The 22,830-nt window shown below is 41.7% G+C and overlaps 1 protein-coding gene across 1 annotated transcript in view; it reads right to left on the reverse strand.

The window, feature by feature from the left end:
- Window positions 1-1,484: 1,484 nt before the first annotated feature.
- STAG2 (STAG2 cohesin complex component) overlaps window positions 1,485-22,830 on the reverse strand; it is a 183,447-nt gene continuing 162,101 nt past the window's right edge. Inside the window, exons 32-34 of the mRNA XM_077826345.1 lie at window positions 12,899-13,025; window positions 7,251-7,328; window positions 1,485-3,751 (exon numbers count right to left, since the gene is read on the reverse strand). Of these exons, the coding sequence (XP_077682471.1) occupies window positions 3,728-3,751; window positions 7,251-7,328; window positions 12,899-13,025 (229 nt within the window). The 3' untranslated portion in view covers window positions 1,485-3,727. The remainder of the gene's footprint in view (window positions 3,752-7,250; window positions 7,329-12,898; window positions 13,026-22,830) is intronic.

Consider the following 22,830-nt stretch of genomic DNA (forward strand, 5'->3'; position numbering starts at 1 on the left):
GAAGCCTTTACTTCAGTACCACATAAGCTTGTTAAAACCAAATATTAAATAAAATTTTAAGACCTGCACAATCACAATATAGTAGGGACTAAACAGCATAGCTTCTGCAAAAGAAAATTGAGTTTCACTATCTATCAGAATTCTTCGGACATTTCAACAAAATAAAAGATAAAAGGAGAACAGACTGCCGATTATATGGACTTTCAAAAAGCATTTGACAAGGTCCCTCACAATAGGCTATTAAGGAAACTAAGTAGTAGTGAGAGACAAACTACTGTCATGAGTAGAAACTGTCTCAGAGACATAAAACAGTATGTGTATATTTTCATCATGGGTAAAAGTTAATAATGGGGTGTTCTGAGGTTATGTGTTAGGACCGATGCATTTTGTTACTGATCTGGAAAAGGGAGAAGAGCAGTGAAGTGGCAAAATCTGCAAAGGACATAAAGTTAGATAAATCATGACCAAAGACTACCACGAGAAACTTCAGAGGGACCTAGCAAGCTACATGAATAAGTAACATGATGGCAGATCGAGTAATGCATATTGATAGGAGTAATTTGAATTTATACACTTTACCAGGCCCTAGATTAACTCAAAACTCAAGGGGGTGAAAAACGACACTGGCAATCACTGTTGGCAGCTCTATGAAAACTTGTGCTCTATTATTAGAGAATTGAAAAGGACTTCCATAAGTAAAGGGACTGAAAAGAATGGGACTGTTCAGTTTTGAGGAGACATGATAAAGGTATACAAAATAATGAATGGTATAAAGACGATAAAGAGTGTGCTATTTACCCCCTTCCACAGTACAAGAAGTTGACAGTGAATGAAAATACCTTCTACAAAATGCACAGATGTCACAAGGTATCATTTAGGCCAAATGTTTAACAGGATTTAGAAAAGGTCAGAACATTTATAAGGATAATGGGAACATCCAGAGTTATATACTTCTAATTCTTACTAATGTATCAACAACGTTTTAAACAACCATTTATTTGCAACGACAGGAAAAGTAGAGAAGGAGGGAGGCCTTGCCAAACCAGACCTTTTAAAAGAGATAGCAAAAACTTTGTGTACGTTTGTTTTCTGACGTTCATTTTTAGTACATTTTAACTTTCCTTGCTGTTTCTTTCTCTTAACAATTAAGCTTGAATTGTTTATTTATCGTACCGGGAGTCAGGATGTTGTGTGCAACAAATGGAGAGTGCTGAGCACTGAGCTATTGATCACAGTAAAAAAAAAAATCATCACCTTTAATGACATGCCAACTCACGGAACCAAATTACTGCTCAATTTGATCATTTTCACCCACGTCCAGTATCTGAATTAAAAACAGCAGTGACAAATGTCAGACAAGGTCAGTTAGTAGAGGAAAAGACTCTGACATACCATTAAGAACAGAAATGCTACAGAGTAGCTACTGTCACACTTGATTGTTTTTGTTAAAACCAATTAGCCATTGATTTTCTGGCATACAAGAGTATTGTACAAATCTTAAATTTTATTTTCAGTTACTACCCTCTTTAACAGATTACTTTGTATTTACACTGCTAAAGATTTGTATAACAAGTTTATCCCAAATTAAATAATATTTAAAACAATCATGATTGCATAACTTTTCTACTTTAAATTATTAACCCAATTAGTGCTTTATTCACATTTTAAAAACTTGTACAATTTATTACAAATATAAAACAGTGCAGTTTTCCATACATTATCTCAACTCTGAGACAAACACTTAAAAGACATGGAAAAAGATTTAATTTCTATAAACATAACATTTGCATCACTCACATCCTTTTATTTTCAACGTCCTTCCCTACCCCCGATTTAAAAAGATCAAACATACAACATACTGTAGGTTTATTTTTATTCAAAAAGTTACTGTCTCAAGACATAAATACAAATCAGAAAACAGTACAATTAGGACAATAGAATGTGGAGGACAACAGGTTAAGGTAAATATATAAAACATTTTAGCTGGTTGAAAACATAAAGCTGTAAGAACTGCTTTCACAAAGAAACACTCGTTCAAGAGTAAGAAAAAATCAATTTAAGTTTAAAATCATATATACAGTCCTCTCAGCAGTTCTATTAAATGCAGTGGTGTGAAAAACAATATAGGCAGTACTTTTAGAAATGAGAATATTTATTTATGTAAAATGAGTTAGGCAGATCTGGTTTTGAGTATACTGTTATCCCATGACTTAGTAAAATAATTACATTTTATCATGATCCTTTAGACAATCTATGGTTTTTGGCTACCACAGCCCAATGTTTAATTTCTGAATCTAAAAACAGGAAGCCTTTTCATATTCACCCATTTGGGGAAATTCTTGTATTGCAAGCGTATTAAGGCATGGAATGATTAAAATAATATACCTCAAGAACTGAGAGACAACTGACAAAAAATATACATATGTAATATAAGTTAATATTTCCTTTAAAATGATGTCTAGCTGCCTAAGCCTTGCAAAATAAGTTGATGTCAAAATGGCACAGATCCACTTTCTGTTTTAAACTGATTTAATTTATTTGTGAAAGGACAAAAAATGAAGTTTAAAGCTTAGCTTTCAAAGAATATTATGGGGTGGTTTATGAATTTCTATTATCCAATCTAATTTACATACAGAGGAAATGTACTGTAACCTGTTAGAAGTATCTTTAACCTGAAGACTGCTTGCAAAGACAGATAGATAAAACAATATAAAATACAAATTTAAAAATCATTTTTAAAGCATGAATTCTCATGCTTTTCTATTTTTAAACATTGTTAAACTTTCAATATATTTCTGAAACCTCATAATTTTAAGTTGGAATTTAAAAGTAAGAAAAAACTAAACAAACTGCGCAATTATAAAATCAGCACCAATTTATATATATATATAATTTTATTTAAAATTTAGATCCCTATTCCCACACTCTAATAAGCTGTATAATTTTTGTTTAGAATTTTTCTGCAAACATACTACAATAAGCTTCTTTTATTTGGAGACAAAATACAGTGGCACTACTGGAAGGAATTTCACAACATTACATTTTTCTTAAAGGACAAGCAAACTTTCAGGGTTGATAATGGGGCAAACATGACTGTGTTATGTTACTTTCTGGCAGTTCTGAGAAGGACAGAATGAAACTTTTGGATTTGAAAAATATTTTAGATGAAAAAACTGATAACATTCTGCATTTAAGTTTACTTTTCTCCATGATTATCTTAATTAAAAAGCTTCTCTTTTTTTTTTCTCTGATGCAGTTTAAGCATTTAATTTAAAATGCCAAAATTCTGCTGGTTTTACAATTCTAGAAAATCAATCCACCTGCCATTTCAGTTCATGTACGTAAACAAACCCAGCAGAGCTCATGATTTAGTACACCCAATAAATGTATAAAAAGAGGAGCTCAAATCTGTACCAAGCACCTCTGAGAATGTTAGATTAAAACAAATGTGGAATACTTTTTATGATTCGGAAATAAACTAACACATAAAATATTGGTTTTTCAACAAAAACTGTAGCTTATCCTCAAACTGTTTACTTGTCCTTTACATTTCATTTTTCAGGCAAACAAAACTGCCCCTTCAATGCACTTGATCTTGAAAGCATGTCATTCTCCTTAGAGAAAAATCTGTTCAGAATTTCACTGTATCTACCACAATTTTGTATTTAAAAACTTCCTCTTCCACTTAGAAAATGACTTCATCACGGATTTATTTGCTGATCTGGTATTAAAACATTGACACCCCAAGAACCTAAAACAAAGAGAAAAATTGTACATATTAAAAGTGGCCTGCTAGTCAATTTATATTTTTCTACAAATTCTAACATAAATGTAAAGAGTAAGACACAGAATGTACTACTTAGATTACATCACACCAAGACGCGTACAAATGCCTCCAATATATTTTAAATTTTCCATCCTCTCCTCAATCCAAAATTAGCAAAAACTAAGAGGAAATTACCAAGTCTGTAGTATGGAAACAAAGACATCTCATATGTATTTATTATAGGGTCCTCAAAAAAATTTAAATAGATGTCTATCATAAAAAACAGCACAGCTCTTCATCATATTTCTATGAATTTAGATAAGTTACCATTAGCTAGTTTTTCCACGAGTTAACTATCTGGAATTCTTTGAAGATGACAATTTCTCAGGCCCAAAATGGAAGTCGAGTACCTTGTTCTGCAGTCTTCAGAACTGTTAAAAAGCAGTTAGTCTTGGATGGAGTGGCCTATATGAATGTATGGTCTGGTGCAGAGACTGTGTCTATAAAGAAGACATCTTGCCTCTCAGTTGCTGTCCAGGATACAGACATTAAACAGTGGGTACTGATGAAGGCAATATATTCAGAAAAATACAACTAGTAAGTAATCCAATAAAACCAAAGCCTCACTTAAGAGAGACCACATGATTAAGTGAAAGAAAGCTCGATCTGGATGAAGGATCTGCTCAGACTTATCTGACACCAAGGAGAGCAAGCTGCTTCCTGAACTATCAAAAGCAGGTTCCAGGACTGACAACCCCAAACCAAAAATATCCAGACGCGTTCGTTTTCCTCCTTTGCGCTGTATAGGATTTTGAGGATCAAAACATAGTGCAGTGCAGCTATATAAAACAAACTTCATTCCGTGTTGTAGCAAGAATTTATATAATACTGATGTGCACCTGCTCCTCTCTCTGGCATCAAACCAACTCTTAATGTTGACCATGGCACTAATAATTAACATGCAACTGAAGTAAACTATGAAAGGCATACAAAAATACATTGTGATAAGAAACCAGAAGTCCTAGGTGTCAATGACAGTGTGTGTGCCATAAAACAAGTGAGATCGCAAGGAACTACCATGACTTCTTTATAAACTGAATTTTGGATCCAGATGGTGCATGTGTCAAGGCACACAGAACCATCATAACCTAACTGCTTTTTAATGTGTCCAGAGTCTATGCCAAAGGGCACAAACTCCAAGAGTGAGGGATCTGTACAAGCAATTCCATGAAGAAACCTATACAAACCCTACCCAGGAGGAATGTGTGTTTATAAAATTAGACAGCATAACTGGCTTAGTTTTTTTAAATACTGAGTGATACAATTCCTATGTTTTTCCTATGAATTATGTTTTTATATGGATTAATCATTGAAATATTTGAAGTAAGTAGTTCAAGACAGATTTTTCATCTTTAAATTTAAGCAGATAAATGAATGTGCAAGACAAAATGAATTAGACTTGGAATATGCTCTGGATGCATGCACTTGCAGTACTGTAATTTATCATCTGCTGCCATCATGTGGTAATGCTGATAAACTGCTAGTATAGATGCATCTTTAAATTTAAGCTCTATTTAAGGTGAAAATCCCAGGCAAAAGTATATGCTCTGTGTGAGTGTTTTAGTAGGAATGGGGTAAAAGGATGGGGCAGGTGGCAGCAAAGGAACAGAAGTGAGCCTATGGTAAAGATGTAAGCTATGATTTTAGGTTTGAGGTCACAACCATCAGACTGGAAATGTATAATGGCCCTGGATTAAGAGGAACAAACCCTGTGTCAGATGAAATTGGTGACTGGTCTGAACACCATTAACATTTTAGTAAGATGAAAAAGATGTTTACAACAGTTCCACTACCTACAATTAATGGAAACGCATTATATTTTACATTTGAAATAAAGCTTAGTAGGTGGTTGGTGTTCCCCACAGGTGTTATCTGAGGAGAGCACAAAAATCCTATTAAAAAAGCCTACCTAGTACAAATCCTTGTATGACTTCCTGCTATCAGAAGATGCCTGCTAATATGGTATGTATGTGAGCCAGATAAATGGATGGCTTTGGGGCAGGGGGCTTGGGAAGGTGGGGGTTTAAAACTTAATGGAACTTATATAAAACTTAAAAAAAAATAATGGAATTTATATTATGTGTCCTTCCAGGAAATAAACCCCACCCCTTTATAATTTTGACTATATGTATGTCAAATGATTTTTTCCTAATTTTGTTTTTCTTCCTCATGCCCTCACGAAGGTTTCTTGGACCCACAGAACATCTCCTGTTTCCCCCCTTTCCTACCAGAGCCTGGCTGTTTGGGTGCTGCAGCTTGTTATTCTCAATGTCATTTTGTAATACTAAGAGAATGCTGAAAATGGCTAAAAATGACAGCTGGTTCTGAGAGAGAAGGGAAAACGATGTTTACAGCTGTTTGCTTTCAGAATTTTTCTCCCCATTTCTGCTGCCTTCCATCCAGACAGCAGCAGGACTTCAAAGGAAAACTGCCATTTCCCCTTCCCAGCCACTGTGCTCAGCAGCATTAGAGAAGTAACCAGGCTACTTTTAACTGGACGTTCCTGATGAAAAGAGCTGGATTAAAGGTTCCTGGTTCAGCCTGTTGACCTATGATGACAAGTTTGTATGGAGGCTGGAGACAGCAAAGAAAGTGGGTGAGGGAAGGGAAAAATAGTTGTTCAAGTGGGAATCACAGGCTTTAGTGGAACGTGCAGCTAACGCTTTCAGTAAGAAAAAGAAAATGCCTCTGTCCACTACAGATAATAGGGGAAACGTATTTAAACATGTTTCAGAGTAGCAGCCGTGTTAGTCTGTATCCGCAAAGAGAAAAGGAGGACTTGTGGCACCTTAGAGGTTCTAAGGTGCCACAAGTCCTCCTTTTCTCTTTGCATATTTAAACATTTCTCCCATATTTAAATTCTGTAACCTATGTAGCACAAACGATGTAAGGCATACATATTTTGATTGGTGAGGAGACCCCTAGCCAACCACTGCTGAGAACTGGCTGTGAAATTACCTGAATGACTCATTCAGCCAGAACAGGGATCTTTGCCTTAGAGTCCAGTCACATAGTAGATAATATATACTTTCCACATTAGTAAGTGGCCTCTTTTCATTTTGGTTTTGACCTAACCATAGGGAATTACACTCGGAACATGGAAAACCAGAAACTTGGAAATACCTTAGTATCAACAGTGTGTGGTATTTGTTATCCTTACTTAGAAATTCAAAAATATTGTTTACATTAATTACTTTCCCTGTGATGAAAAAAAGCCACTACCAATATCATATGAAATATCTTATATTACATAGTTTCATCAGCTATATACCGATTGTCAAAATAATCACAAAGTAGTCCTTAGTATTTGATTAAGTTGCCACAATCTTGGGTATTCCTTTCCAGCTACACATCCAATTTTATTATATATTTAATCTTACAATTAGAATTCTTTTTAGTTCCCCCCTCTTTTGACTAAACCTACTGATTCGTCCATGATTGAAGCAGGGTCAAAGAAATCTGGTTTTAGCTCCGTTCTCTCTCTCCTGTTCTTTGATGGTGGCTAAAAAAAAAAAGCAAGCAAACAAACTGTCACCAAAAATGTTAATAGTAAGTTATATTAAAGGTACAGGGAAAAAAAAGAACCACTTATTTTGAGCACAGATGATATTCATACTTTAAAAGGGTAAAAATGTATTCTTAGATAAAAACTAATTTTTATTCCTGCATAACTTTTTTACTTTTTGTATGACTGTTTGAACAAGTGGTATATTAAGTGCCAAGTATTATTTTAAAACATATGCAAACTCAACAAAATAAACTTCAAGAAATAAAAGGTTACTTTAACTGGAATTCTTGGAGATGCATGGTCCCTAGGGGTCATCACAGTGGGGTGCGCATACACTCTGTGTGCCCAGGATTGGAAAGTCTTCAACAGCAACATCTGTTGGTTCGCGTCTGCACTTCCTCATGTTCCCAACCCAGGACATAAAGGGTGGCATGGACCAACCACTTCATTAGTTCTGGACTATCATGAATCACAAGATGACCCTAGCAGAGGAGAAGTAGGGTGGGTTGTGACTAACCACAGGGACCACACATCTCAGACAACTCCAGCTACTGTTAAGTAACTTTCTTTTCTTCTTCACCTGCTGGTCCCTATGGATATTCACTGCGGGTGACCCCCAAGCAGCGCTCGTTGAGGAGGAAGGTATGAGGAAGTATACTGTACAAAAGGAGGGGTCTCCAGCCGAAACTTGAACAATAGTATACCTGGTGAAGGTGTGTATGAAACCACACGTAGCTGCTCTATATATTTCCAAGGGGAATATTCCCTGTAAGAAGGCTACCAATGCTGATTGCGCTCTCATAAAATGGGCTCCAACAGTTTGAGGGGATGGGATTTTCATAAGCTCATAGCAACGGGCATGCTATGGAAATCCATAGGAAATCCATGGAACCTTTGGGAGCCCCTTTACTCTTTCAGCAACAGTAGTGAACAACCTTGTAGACTTCTGAAAGGGTGCCAGTTCTGTGCAAGTAGAAGACTAGAGCCCTGCACACATCTGGGGAAGGGAGTCTTGTCTTCTCCAAACTGTTGTGAGATGTAGGGTAGAATACCAGAAGGTGAAAATTCTGGTTAAGGGGAAACTCAGAATGCACTTTAGATATGAACTTTGTAGTTGCAAAGAAACCCTGCCCTTGTGAAAAACCGTGTAAGGTGGTTCTGCCAAAAGGGCCCCAAGCTCCCCAACCCTTATACCAGAAATAACTGCCATCAAGAAGGAGTACAGGAGGAAACAGGAGGCTATGGGTTCCAACAGTGGTCTCAGAAGAGCAGAAAGGACCAGGTTCAGATCCCAGGTAGGATCCAGGTAGGATCCAGTTTTAAAACTGTAGGGAATGTCCCTACGATGCCCTTCAGACCCTTTGCAGTAGTGGGATGGGTAAAGACCAAGCAGTCCTCTAGGGGAGGGAAAACACTGATAGCTGCCAAATGTACCTATATGGAGTCAAGAGACAAGACTTCTGCAGTGAAAAAAGATACTCCAGTCTGAGGAGGATTCCCGATGCCTCCAGAAGTAAGTGGTGCCGCTGGCGTCAAAGGGAGAATTGGTGCCATTTAGCGGAACAGTGTTTCCCCACAAAGGGTCTCCTCAAGCATGCCCTCTGTTTTCACTGTCCATCCAAAAACATACCAAATGCAGGGAAGCTGAGTTGGGGTGATTCATCCTGGTCCTGTTCTGGGACAGCAGGTTCAGGAATGGTTGTAGGTGGATGCACATATGGGGAAGAGAGCTGTAGGATGGTGGTGAAGCAGAAATGCTTTGGCTACCAAAAAATTATCACAATCATTGTTGCCCAGTTGAGCTCAATGTTCCTGAGTACAAGAGGCAATAGGGGAATGGGAGTGAAGGCATACATCAGTGGATCTGACCATTCCACTAGGAAGATGGCCCATCTGGAGTTGAGGTCTTGGGTAGTGTGGGAGCAGTGTGCTGGGTGCTCCTTGTTCTGTTAGTTGCAAAAAAGATCCCAAGATGAGAACCCCCTCCCCCCCTTTCTCCTGCCCTACTACTGAAAGATGTGCTGCACTATAAATTGGTAGAGTTCCCATTCATGATCTGTGTGGAAATGCCTGCTGAGGCTGTCTGACAGGAAATTCATTACCCCTGGAACATGTGCTGCCAGGAGTGTGATCTGATGCCTGATGCACCAATTCCAGGGCTAGACTGCTTCTCTGCAGAGTTGGGTAGGTCTCGCTCCTCCCTGCTTCTTCATATAGTAGATGGGGATGCTATTGTCTGTTCTTGACCTGCATGCATGAGACCCAAAAACCGGCTAGAAATGTCTTGCATGCTTTGTGAACCGCCCAAAGCGCGAATAGGTTGATTAGTAGTCTGGATTGGTATGGGTACCAGGAAACTTGGGCTATCTCATTGTCGAGATTCACTCCCTATCCCAGTAGGGAAGCATCCATGATGAGTGTCTTTGTAGATCATGTGGGAACAAAAGCCACACACACACACTCACTCACTCACTGTTTTCCCATCAAGCGAGCAACGTCAACATGCCCTGTGGAAAATAAACTTTCTTGTCCAAAGGATCACTGTTCTGGGCATAGACAGTCTGTAGCCAGATTTGAAGTACAGCCATTTGCATGGGATGACACAGGCGCACGATGCCTTGTGGCCTAACAGGACTAAGCAGGATCAGACTGTAATCTGAGGGCTGAGATGAGGCAGCCAATGAGATTCCTCCTGGCACGGAATCAGTCCTGAAATAAATAGGAGCTGCCCCAATGAACTGTATGGTTTATGTGGATATTAAATTTACTTGAAAATAAAAAAAACAGGAGTACTTGTGGCACATTACAGACTAACAAATTTATCTGAGCATAAGCTTTCGTGGGCTACAGCCCACTTCATTGGATGCATGCAGTGGAAAATACAGTAGAAAGATTTTATATACACAGAGAACATGAAACAATGGGTGTTACCATACACACTATAATGAGAGTGATCAGTTAAGGCAAGCTATTACCAGCAGGAGAGAAAACAAAAAACAAAAAAAACCTTTTGTAGTGATAATCAAGATGGGCCATTTCCAGCAGTTGAAGAGGAACCGTAGGGGGGAAAAATAAACAAGGGGAAATAGTTTTACTTTGTGTAATGACCCATCCACTCCCAGTCTTTATTCAAGCCTTAATTTAATGGTGTCCAGTTTGCAAATTAATTCCAATTCCGCAGTCTCTCGCTGGAGTCTGTTTTTGAAGTTTTTTTGTTGTGATATTGCGACTTTTAGGTCTGTAATCGAGTGACCAGAGAGATTCAAGTTTTCTCTGACTGGTTTTTGAATGTTATAGTTCTTGACATCTGATTTGTGTCCATTATTATTTTACGTAGAGACTGTCCGGTTTGGCCAACGTACATGGCAGAGGGACATGTAATGCACAGTCTCTACGTAAAAGAATAAATGGACACAAATCAGATGTCAAGAATTATAATATCTGATGAAGTGAGCTGTAGCCCACGAAAGCTTATGCTCAAATAAATTGGTTAGTCTCTAAGGTGCCACAAGTACTCCTGTTCTTCCTGCGGATACAGATTAACATGGCTGCTACTCTGAAACCTGTCATTAAATTTACTTGGTGTCCCAAGGAACGATTTCAAGTGCAGCAGTGGTTGCTGCGTACTTCCTAGCATGGCTCACTATGAACAGCCAATCATTCAGAAAGGAAAATATTGGTCTGCCTTGCCTGCGAAGGTAAGTGCCACCACTGCAAGCATTTTGTAAAGACCCTTGCGGCTACTGAGAGGCCAACAGGGAGCACTGTGTATTGAAAATGTTGTTAAATGTGACTAAAGAGATTGTTACCCTCAAAGGAAAGGTCCTCAATGGTAGTTTGGACTGCTCTGGGAACCCTGAAGCCATAAACCCCTCTCATGACTACCGAAATAGCAAAGGAATGTGATGCTGTGTCCAGCGTATCAAGGGATTCCATCATCCAGGATGGCCTGGAAGTGAGGCCTATATTCCAGAGGCAGTTTGTTCACAAAGTCAAATAGCTTGTTTAATTCAAGTTGTCATATCTGGACATCAACATATGGTAATTTGCTATCTGGAATGCTAAACTGTTCAATGAGAAAAATCTTACTCTGAAAAGGTCGAGCTGCTTTGCATCTTTGTCCAGGGGAGTAGACTTGGGCTATTGTAGCTGGCTTTGGTCTGTGACAGCCTGGACCACCAAGGAGTTTGGATTCAGCTGAGAACAAGTATTCTGCTGCCTTGGGGGAAACAAACTATTGTTTCTCAGTCCTCTTTGGGGTTGGGTCACATGGGGCAGGGGTGTTCCAAACCACTCTGGAGAGAGTCACAGCCTGGAGTATGTCTAGGGACTCCTGGGTCAGATCTTGGACCTCCTCTAGCAGAACCTGACAAGTGTCTGATTCTCCTGAGACGGTCCTGGTACTGCTTAAAGTTGTCCATTAGTGATAGAGATGCTGGCGATACTGCCTCATCTGGAGAGGACAAAGAAAGCACTGCTGATGGATCTGATGTTAGTAGCTATTCCTCCTTCATAGACTGTTCCAGTGGAGCCTCTAGTTCAGGTGGATGGTGCAGGTGGAAGAGTCAAGGAAGACCTCTTTTTAGAGGATTTAAGAAATATGTCCCTCTTCTTGCAGGGATTTTGCACTTATCTTCCTCATGCTTCTGCTGCATGGAGTCCTTATGCTTGCTGAAGGACTCCAATCCATTCAGAGCAGGTGCAGAGGGTATGGAGGGCTGCCCAGAGGCTCCAGATGGGTTGATGTGGGGAGGAAGGGCTCAGGCAGGGCCTCATGGAGATCTCTATAAGGTACCCCAGGAGCCTGAACTCATGAGATTGTCTGGTACACGGAAGGAAAACACAGAAGATGCCACATTTCGAAGGAATGTTTGCTTCTCTGAGACAATACTGATGTTCTTGTGCAGATTACTCATTACATTCCACTCAAGGCTTGAAGCCTGGAACTTTGGACATAATAGGTGCCTGAAACAGTGAAGGAACTGCGGGGGGTTGGGGGGGTGAAAGGGACCCACATTATCTCCAACTCAATATCCAAAAGTTTAACCACTATTTATATTTACAAGTATGATGAAGGAGAAAACTAAAGAGGAGAAACAGACCCTGGAAATTCTGTCCCACACTGTAAGTGGTAAAAAAGGAACTGGAGAGGCAATCAGTCTATTCCACCCTTATGGCCCTCAGTTGAGAGCATGAGAAGGTGTAGGGGCAGACCAACAGACACGGTCATTGAAGAGTTTCTGGTCCTGGCCACTAGGAATGTCTGTGCACTCCATACTGAATACCCACAGGAACCGCAACGTGAAGAGGAACTTTGAATAATAAAAAAGGAACTGTGCTGCTAATATCTTTACATTAAAACAAACACAAACACAAACACAAACAAACACAAACAAACCACCTGCCAAAACTGTTAAAACGACCTTCAGGTTTTTTTTTAAAAAACATGATCACTAATTTCTCTGTGATGCAAAGAAAATAAGTTTATTTAAGAAGAATCACTGGCTTTAACTAATGTTGAAATAGCAGGCTTAAATTAAAATAAAAAATCAAAATTTTCTTACCAAGTCTATGTCCATGGTGTCAAAATCCATGCCTTCATTTAGGTCTTCGATTCGCCCTTCTGATGACATCATCACATCTTCAACAATCGGCTCCTCATCATCTTCCATTAGGCTTGTACCACGCCGACTGAAGAAAAAGATTTATTTAGTACTAAAACTGAGCTACTAAAAATAAAAAATAAAAACATATTAGAAAATCCTGGAGTCTACTACAGAACTGAATATGAATTACAATTGTAATGAAGAGTGATGGAACTAAAGAAAGGAAGTGAGAGTTTGGTTATCTGTCACTGAATCTGAACAACAGGCCCAGCCCATGTAAAAAGCTCTCTTTTGTATTTCATATGAAGAGAGGAGACTGGAAACAACAACAAGATTTGCTGTACACAATCATGTTCCTCAGCACTATTGGTGTGTGGACATAACAAATCTCAGAAAATATCAGACTCATGGTCAATTTATGACTCAAAAGAATGATAGTTCTTACTCTTTTCACAGTCTGAGGTGCTTTAATTGACCGGATTGTTTCATTTGGATCTGAGATCTTAATGAATTCCAACTTTTGTTTACTTTAGCGCATAAAGGAACAGAACCACCTTCTCCAAGGGCAAGTCTGCTTGAGATAGTCTGAGGATTTTCTCCCTCAGGAAGGATCAGAGACTAGATACTCAGTTCTTTTGAGCTCTCAAGCTGAAAGTGGTTGAAAAAGAGCCACTCTGTGACAGATGAAGAATCTGTATGCAGGCCCACCTTGGACATCTTTCCATTACACAAAGGGCACCATTTACAGCCAGTTACCTTATCAACCATCCTTTTGGTACTAAATGGCAATGCTAACAGCAATACCCATCATACTGAGAGACTGAAATAAAGTTTAATTAAAAAAAAAAGAAAATCATGGAAAAGCACATCTAGAAACACTAAGATCACAAGAGTGAAGAACAGCTTACAGAAAGTAGCTGGAGGAAGAGAAGGGTACTCACCCTGTGCAATAACTGAGGTTCTTCAAGATACTGCTGTAGATGCAGCAGCGCCCCCTGGGATTGGAGATCTTCATCAGCAGTGCCCATTGGACTGCACATGTGCATCTCCCCGTCTTTCCCCATGAGTGGCATGTATATATAGCGCTGGGTAGTCCAACCCCGCACCAGTTCTTTCTCTACCAGAGAGCTTATCTTTCAGCTCTGAAGAAGAGGGGAGGAGGGCGAGTAGTGGAGCACCCAGATGGACACATATCTCAAAGAACCTCAGTTACTGCACAGGGTGAGTAACCTTCATTTCATAGAATCATAGAATATCAGGTTTGGAAGGGACCTCAGGAGGCCATCTAGTCCAACCCCCTGCTCAAAGCAGGACCAATCCCCAATTAAATCATCTCAGCCAGGGCTTTGTCAAGCCTGACCTTAAAAACTTCTAAGGAAGGAGATTCCACCACCTCCCTAGGCAACGCATTCCAGTGTTTCACCACCCTCCTAGTGAAAAAGTTTTTCCTAATATCCAACCTAAACCTCCCCCACTGCAACTTGAGACCATTACTCCTTTTCCTGTCCTCTTCTACCATTGAGAATAGTCTAGAACCATCCTCTCTGGAACCACCTCTCAGGTAGCTGAAAGCAGCTATCAAACCCCCCCTCATTCTTCTCTTCTGCAGACTAAACAATCCCAGTTCCCTCAGCCTCTCCTCATAAGTCATGTGTTCCAGACCCCTAATCATTTTTGTTGCCCTTCGCTGGACTCTCTCCAATTTTTCCACATCCTTCTTGTAGTGTGGGGCCCAAAACTGGACACAGTACTCCAGATGAGGCCTCACCAATGTCTAATAGAGGGGAACGATCACGTCGCTCGATCTGCTCGCTATGCCCCTACTTATACATCCCAAAATGCCATTGGCCTTCTTGGCAACAAGGGCACACTGCTGATTCATATCCAGCTTCTCGTCCACTGTCACCCCTAGGTCCTTTTCCGCAGAACTGCTGCCTAGCCGTTCGGTCCCTACTCTGTAGCTGTGCATTGGGTTCTTCCGTCCTAAGTGCAGGACCCTGCACTTATCCTTATTGAACCTCATCAGATTTCTTTTGGCCCAATCCTCCAATTTGTCTAGGTCCCTCTGTATCATATCCCTGCCCTCCAGCGTATCTACCACTCCTCCCAGTTTAGTATCATCCGCAAATTTGCTGAGAGTGCAATCCACACCATCCTCCAGATCATTTATGAAGATATTGAACAAAACCGGCCCCAGGACCGACCCCTGGGGTACTCCACTTGACACCGGCTGCCAACTAGACATGGAGCCATTGATCACTACCCGTTGAGCCCGACAATCTACCCAACTTTCATCTTCAAGTGATGTTCCTATGGGTGCTCCATTGTAAGTGACTATAAAGGAGTACCCCTAGTTGGAAGGCTGGAGCTTCAGAGCAGCATTTACTGTAGATGATAGGACAGTGTGTCTGAGTAGCGCATCTGATACTGCGTCATGAGTAATTGCATAGTGATGGCTAGAAGCGTCCATGGATGCCCATGTGGCCACTTTGCAAATGTTAGCAATTGGGACATTGTTGAGAACGGCAATCGAGATGGGAAGGGAGCGGGTGAAATGTGCTCTAGTTTCAGGAAGCAGCTGTCAATTGTATAGTTGGTAGCACAGGTGTATATACTGTGAGATCCACTTGGAAAGGCGTTGCTTAGAAACAGTTGCACCCTCGATCTTTTGGTCGTTGATAAGAATAAGCGTGGTGACCATCTGAAAGGCTTAGTTCTGTCCAAATAAAGGGCTTGTCTGATCTCCAGGGTATGTAATGCCACTTCCTCCTGTTTGCTGTGTAGTTTTAGAAAGAAGCAGAAAAGGTGCATAGGTTGGTTTAGGTAGAAAAAGGATTGTATGTTGGGTAAAAATTTGGGATGTTGTCATAACGTAACTTTGTCTTTATGAAAAATCATGTGCAAGGGGTATGCCACAAGTGCTCCAATTTCACCGAGCTGACAGGCAGAGGTGATAGCGATAAGAAATACTGTTTTCGTGGATAAGTGAACATAAGAGCACATCACCACTGGTTTGAATGGTGGTCTATTAAGAGAACATAAGAAGAGCTGGAGTAGGATCACATATGTGAGGGTAAAAATTTTGGAGGCCTTTCAGGAATATTTTTATGAGTGGGTGAATGAACAAGGAGTGGCTGTCTACACTGGGAGGAAAGGCCATAATGGCAGCCAAGCGTACACAAATGGAGCTGATTGATAACCCTGATCTTTTAAGGTGTAAAATGTAGTCCAAGATGAGTGATAATGGAGCACTCACTGCCTTGACATAATTGGTGGCACACCAGGATTGGAATCTACGTCCATTTTTGGAGATAAGTGTGACTAGTTGTCTCACATCTGCCATTCAAGAGCCTTTGTTTAACTGCCTCTGAACAGGTCATCTCCGAATCCCGGAACCATGGAGGAGGAGCCATGCCTTCAGGTGGAGTAGCTGTGGATTGGGATGGAGGATTCAACCTGCATCCTGTAAGAGGAGTTGTGGAGTCTGTTGCAGAGTGATTGGAAGGCATAAAGTCATGCAAATAAGTCTACCAAATCTGTCATGGTCATGTTGGAGTTATAAGGATGACCTGAGCTCAGTCCTTTTGGATCTTTTGGAGTACTCTAAACCGAAGGAGAAAGGAAGGAAAGGCCTAGAGCAGCGGCACATCCCATGTAAGGAGGAATGAATCGCCCAGGAATCCATGGCTTAGGCCTGGTCTTGAGCAAAACTGAGAACACTGGGCATTCTCCGCTGTGGCAGAGATCTATGGTGGGAAATCCCTAGTGACTGAAGATGAAGGGCCCATGTATCCAGCTCCCACTCGTGGTCTTGGGAGACTCTCCTGCAAAGTGAATCCGCTGTGGTGCTCTGGTGTCCAGGGAGGTATGCAGCTGAGATGCTGATGTCATGCTGGATATGACCGTTCCATAATTTCAGTGTTTCAGAGCATAGGAAGTGGGACCTTGCTCTGCTTTGGATGATGCTTGTTGACAGAACGGGACCCCAACGCAAATGTTTTTGAGTTGTGTGCACCAAAGTAGTGAGTTCTTGACCTTGATAGGTATGGTTAGAAGCTTGTGAAGGCTGTGTCTGTGAGGTACATACACTGTACGTGGCCATGCCTGCAGACAGTGCATGTGTAACCTTGCATAGTTTACTATCAAAAGTGGCTGCTGCCATGTGGCTGAGTACCTGGAGACATGTCTTGGCTGAGATCTGAGGGCAAGTTCCCACTGTGGATGCGAGATCGACTACTGATGAAAATCTGTGAGGCAGGAGGAAGCATCTGGCTTTTATGGCATCCAACTATGCCCCAATAAATTCCAGGTGTTGCACCGGTGTCACCGTAGATTTCTCCAGGCTTATGCAAAGGCCAAGGCTTGAGAAAAGGTCTATTGGTGTGAAAGGCATCAGGTTCAGATGAGGCCTTGAGGAGACAGGTGTCTAAGTATGGAAATATGATGATGTCCTGTTTGCACAGGTAGGCGGCCACTACCACCGCGACTTTGAAGAACACTAAGGGGGCTGTAGAAAGTCCCAAGGGCAGTACTTTGTATCAATAGTGATTGGTCCCCAGGACGAATCAGAGGGTGAATTGGGATGTGCATGCATCCGATTAAGTGAGCTGTAGCTCATGAAAGCTTATGCTCAAATAAATTTGTTAGTCTCTAAGGTGCCACAAGTCCTCCATTTCCTTTTGCGGATGCAGACTAACAAGGCTGCTACTCTGAAACCTGTCAAATATTTCACAGTTACAAACAACCTCCATTCCAGAGTTGTTTGTAACTCTGCAGCTCTACTGTATCTTGGAATAATTAACATAACTGTATTTGGCCAAGAGCCTCATAGTTGGCGATGCAGAATTGGAGCAGGGCAGATGAATAAGCCTTGCGGCCGAATAGGTACATTCTAGGGCTCTCAACAGATTTAAAAAATTAATCGTGATTAATCACATGATTAATACGCTGTTAAATAATTATAGAATGCTATTTATTAAAACAGTTTTGGATATTTTCTACATTTTCATATATATTGATTTCAATTACAACACAGAATACAAAGTGTTCAGTGCCCACTATTTTTTATTTGCACTCTAAAAAACAAAAGTAATAGTATTTTTCAATTCACCTAATACTAGCACTGTAGTGCAATCTCTTTTATCATCAAAGTTGAACTTACAAATATAGAATTATGTACAAAAAAACACTGCATTCAAAAATAAAGCAATGTAAAACTTTAGAGCCTACAAGTCCACTCAGTGCTACTTCTTGTTCAGCCAATTGCTAAGACAAACAAGTTTCTTTACGTTTGCAGGAGATAATGCTGCCTGCTTCTTGTTTACGATATCACCTGAAAGTGAGAACAGGCGTTTGTGTGGCACTATTGTAGCTGGCATGGCAAAATATTTATGTACCAGATGCATTAAAGATTCATATGTCCCTTCATGCTTCAACCACCATTCCAAAGGACATGCGTCCATGCTGATAACGGGTTCTGCTTGATAACCATCCAAAGCAGTGCTGACTGATGCATGTTCATTTTCATCATCTGAGTCAAATGCCACCAGCAAAAAATTGATTTTCTTTTTTGGTGGTTCAAGTTCTGTAGTTTACGCACAGTGTTGCTCTTTTAAGACTCCTGAAAGCATCTCTCCACCTTGTCCCTCCGATTTTGGAAGGCACTTCAGATTTTTAAACCTCACATTGGTACCTTCTTGCATTTTGTCAAATTTGCAGTGAAAGTGTTCTTAAAAGAACAACATGCGCTGGGTCAACATCCAAGACTGCTATAACATGAAATATATCGTAGAATACAGGTAAAACAGAGCAGGAGACATACAATTCTCCTCCAAAGAGTTCAGCCACAAATTTAATTAACACAGTTTTTTAACGAGCATCAGCAGCACGGAAGCATGTCCTCTGGAATGATGGCCAAAGCATGAAGGGGCATACGAATGTTTAGCATATCCGGCACGAAAAATACCTTGCAATGCCAGCTACAAAAGTGCCATGTGAACGCCTGTTCTCACTTTCAGGTGACACTGAAAATAAGAAGCGGGCAGCATTATCTCCCATACATGTAAACAAACTTGTTTGCCGTACGCTCAAAAGCTTTCCATTGTTTTGTTTGAGTGCAGTTACGTAACAAAAAAAAAAAAATCTACGTTTTTAAGTTGAACTTTCACCATAAAGAGTTTGCATTACAGTACTTGTATGAGGTGAATTGAAAAATACTATTTCTTTTGTTTGCCATTTTTATAGTGCAAATATTTGTAATAAAAAACAATATAAAAGGAGCACTGTCTACTTTGTATACTCTGTTGTAATCAAAATCAATATATTTGAAAACTTAGAAAAAACATCCAAAATATTTAATAAATTTCAATTGATATTTTATTGTTGAACAGCGCGATTAAAACTGTGATTAATAACAATTTTTTGTTGAGTTAATCACACGAGTTAACTGTGATTTGCTGTGAAAACTAGAGTATTTAGAGTGGGGTGAGAAAAAAGAAATTCCATGTCCTTAGTGGGGGCGTAATATTTCTTGTTTGCCCGCTTGTAGGTTGGTGGGATGAATGCTGGGGTCTGCCAGAGCATCTCGGCCAGGTTGAGAGGGCCTCATTGACAGGAAGGGCTATTCTGGACGATGAAGATACATGCAGGATGTCGAGCAGTTTGTGCTGCTGTTCTTTCACTTCCTCCAAAGGAACCTGGAGGGAGTCTGCTATCCTGCAAAACAGCTCCTGAAAGTGTTTAAAGTCGTCTGCTGATGTAGGGAGTGGGAAGTAAGAAAAGGAGAAGTAGTATAACCTCCTCCTGTTTTTCTTCCATGTCTGCTATTGGGAGTGTCTTGGTCTCTGGTGGTCAAGAGACAGATGGGAATTGCGAATGTGTATGCCTCCAGCTTTACTCTACAGGAGGATTCCCAAACTGTGATCTGTACATGGCCCACGGATCCCAGTATGGCCAATGCGTAGGGAATGGCATGTGGAGTTGCATCCATGGCATTCTGTACCAGGGCCCTGGTTCGGTTTGCAGATCATAAGAACGTGTAGCTAATGTGTTTTGTGCCTGTCCTGAATGTAAGCGGGGCAGGGGTAGTTCTCTTCCTTGGCGGGGAAGAGCAGTGCCATTCTCAGAGGGGAAAGGAAGTAGTGCTGTGACTCTGGAGAAGAGAATGGAGGCAGAAGGGGCTCATGTCTAAGTAATGGTGATTCAGGCAGGTCAGATACGAGCAGCTCCTTGGGATATCTGAATTCCTGGGGAGGAGGGAGGAGCACCATTGACACCAACGGATGCATCAGTACAGAGGGAGAGGAGCATTCTCTTGAGCAGCCAGCAGATGGAGTCGAGGTCTTGCGTGGTGCCGAGGGTGTCATTGGTGCCAGAGAGCGCACTGGTGCAGAGCTTGGTTGGTGCTGCATGTACAGAGTTGCTAGTGGTTTCATCGGTACCATGGAGCCTGAAGTTTATTTGATTGGGGTCTTGTGCCACAGTCCCCGGTGCCCAGAGACGGCGCCATCGCCTGCAGGTCCGCCCGTTTAGGCTCTTTAGCTGTGGTACCAGAGGTATTCAGATGGTCCCTGGAGCTATGTCTCATCCCCAAAGATGTGAAAGCTACTGACCTCGTAGGGAGTGGTGTTCTGGCGGGAGGTTTGTCAGAGGGTGATGAGGTAGCTCATTTCTTCCCGTCAGCATGGAAAAAAACAGTTACTTACCTTTCATAACTGTTGTTCTTCGAGATGTGTTGCTCATGTCCATTCCATGCTAGGTGCGTGCGTGCTGCAAGTGCTGTTGCTGGAGATATTTCCCTTAGTATTATCCATCGAGACAGTTCTAGCACCCTCTGGAGCCGTGTGCATGTATGCGCTAGCATAAGGGGAGGGCACCACACCCTCCCAGTTCCTTCGTGATGGTTAACTCTGACAAAGGGATTGGAGGGTGGGTCATGGAATGGACCTGACTAATATATCTAGAACAACAATAGTTATGAAAAGTTAATAACCATTTTTAATTCTTCAAGTGCTTGCTAGGTCACTCACAAACAGTACCCTAGGAGGTGGGCTTGGAGTTCATGGACATGCTGATTGTAACACCGCTCTCCCAAAACTAGCATCGTCTTGGGCCTGTTAGGTGATGGAATAAGTAAAATGCGAAGGTATGAACCGATGACCAGGTTCAACTCTGCAGATATCCTGAATTGGTACCTGCATGAGAAATGCTGCTGACAAAGCCTGGGCTTTTGTGGGCACGATGGCTGGAGAGGGAACGTTTGCCTGTTCGTAGCAAGCCGAATACAGGCAATTATCCAGGAGAAGATTCTTTGGGTTGATACTGGGAACCATCTCATCCTTTTTGTTACTGCCACGAAGAGTCGCATGGATTTGCGGGAGGGCTTAGTCCTCTCAATATAAAAGGTGAGGGCCTGCCTAACTTTCAATGTATGAAGCTGTCATTCCTCTGAGCTTCTGTCAGGTTTGGGGAAGAAGATGGTTAGAAAAATAATCTGGTTGTTGTGGAATTGTGACTCCGGCAGGAAGGCTGGATGGGGGCGCAGTTGGACCTTGTCCTTGAAGAACACCCTGTAAGGAGGTTCTGATGTAAGGGCCCTGATCTCAGAGACTCTTCTGGCCAAGATGATCACCAGGAAGGTGACCTTCCAGGAGAGAAGTAGTAGGGAGCATGATGCTAACAGCTCAAAGAGGGGGCTTTTAAGCCTTGACAGAACCAGGTTTATGTCCCATGTGGAGTTGGGGTTCGGTTCACGAATGTGAGAATAGAGTCTTTCCAACCCCTTGATAAACTGAACCGTCATATTATGAGAGAACACTGATCTGTCATTCACGGAGGGGGGTAGGAGGGGGTGGAAGGCTGAGACGGCTGTCAGATGAACCTTAATAGATGAGAGTGCCAGAGCTTGCTGCTTTGGGTGGAGCAGGCAGTCCAGGATAGACAGAAGAGAAATTCTAGATGGAGAGAGATCCCGTTCTGAGGCCCCAACAAGTGAAACATTTCCACTTGGCCAAGTAGATAGTAGAAAGCCTTATACCAGGGCTACCTAGCAAGACCTATTGAACCTATGCTGTGGAGGCCTGTTCTTCAGGGTTCAGCCATGCAGCATCCATGCATTTAGGTGCAGGGAGGTGAGTTTCGGGTAAAGAAGCCGGCCATGGTCTTGTGAAATCAAGTCAGGGTGGAGCTGCCACCGAGAGGTCCAGAATGTGCTGAACCAAAGCTGGCATGGCCACACTGGTGCTATTAGCATAACCCTTGCCTCGTCCCATTTGAGTTTTAGGAGAACACTGTGAACCCCAAGGAGATCAGTGGAAAGGGGTACAGCAGGTGGTTTGCCCATGAGAGCACGAAGGCATCAGAGAGGGAGCCTGTGCTGTGCCCACACAGTGAACAGAACTGATGACATTTCCTGTTCTGATTGGGGGCAAACAGGTCCTCCTAAGGAGGCTCCCACCTCTGGAAGATGACACTGATGACCTCCAGGTGAAGGGACAACTCGTGGTGAGAGGAGAAGGACCTGCTGAAGTGATCTGCCAATACGTTCCACGCTCCTGGGGCATGAGACGCCTCGAGATGGAGTGTGTTGCACAAAAGTCCCATAGAGCGACGGCCTCCTGACACAGGGTGGATGATTGGGCCCCTCCTTGCTTGTTGATATAAAACATGGCTGCTGTATTGTGAATCAGGACTTGCCTGAGACCTAGGGAAGGAACACTTGACAAGCCAGGCGCATAGCCCCGAGCTCCCTGATGTTTATGTGCAGGGAGAGTTCTTCCTGGGACCAGAGACCCTGACTCCTGAGGTTGTTCAGGTGGGCTCCCCACCCTAGGGACTAAAGACACCGACAGCTGTGGGGCCACGAAGGGCACCCTCATCATTACCAAGCTTGT

This window comes from Eretmochelys imbricata, chromosome 9, assembly GCF_965152235.1.
Source record: "Eretmochelys imbricata isolate rEreImb1 chromosome 9, rEreImb1.hap1, whole genome shotgun sequence".
NCBI lineage: Eukaryota > Metazoa > Chordata > Testudines > Cheloniidae > Eretmochelys > Eretmochelys imbricata.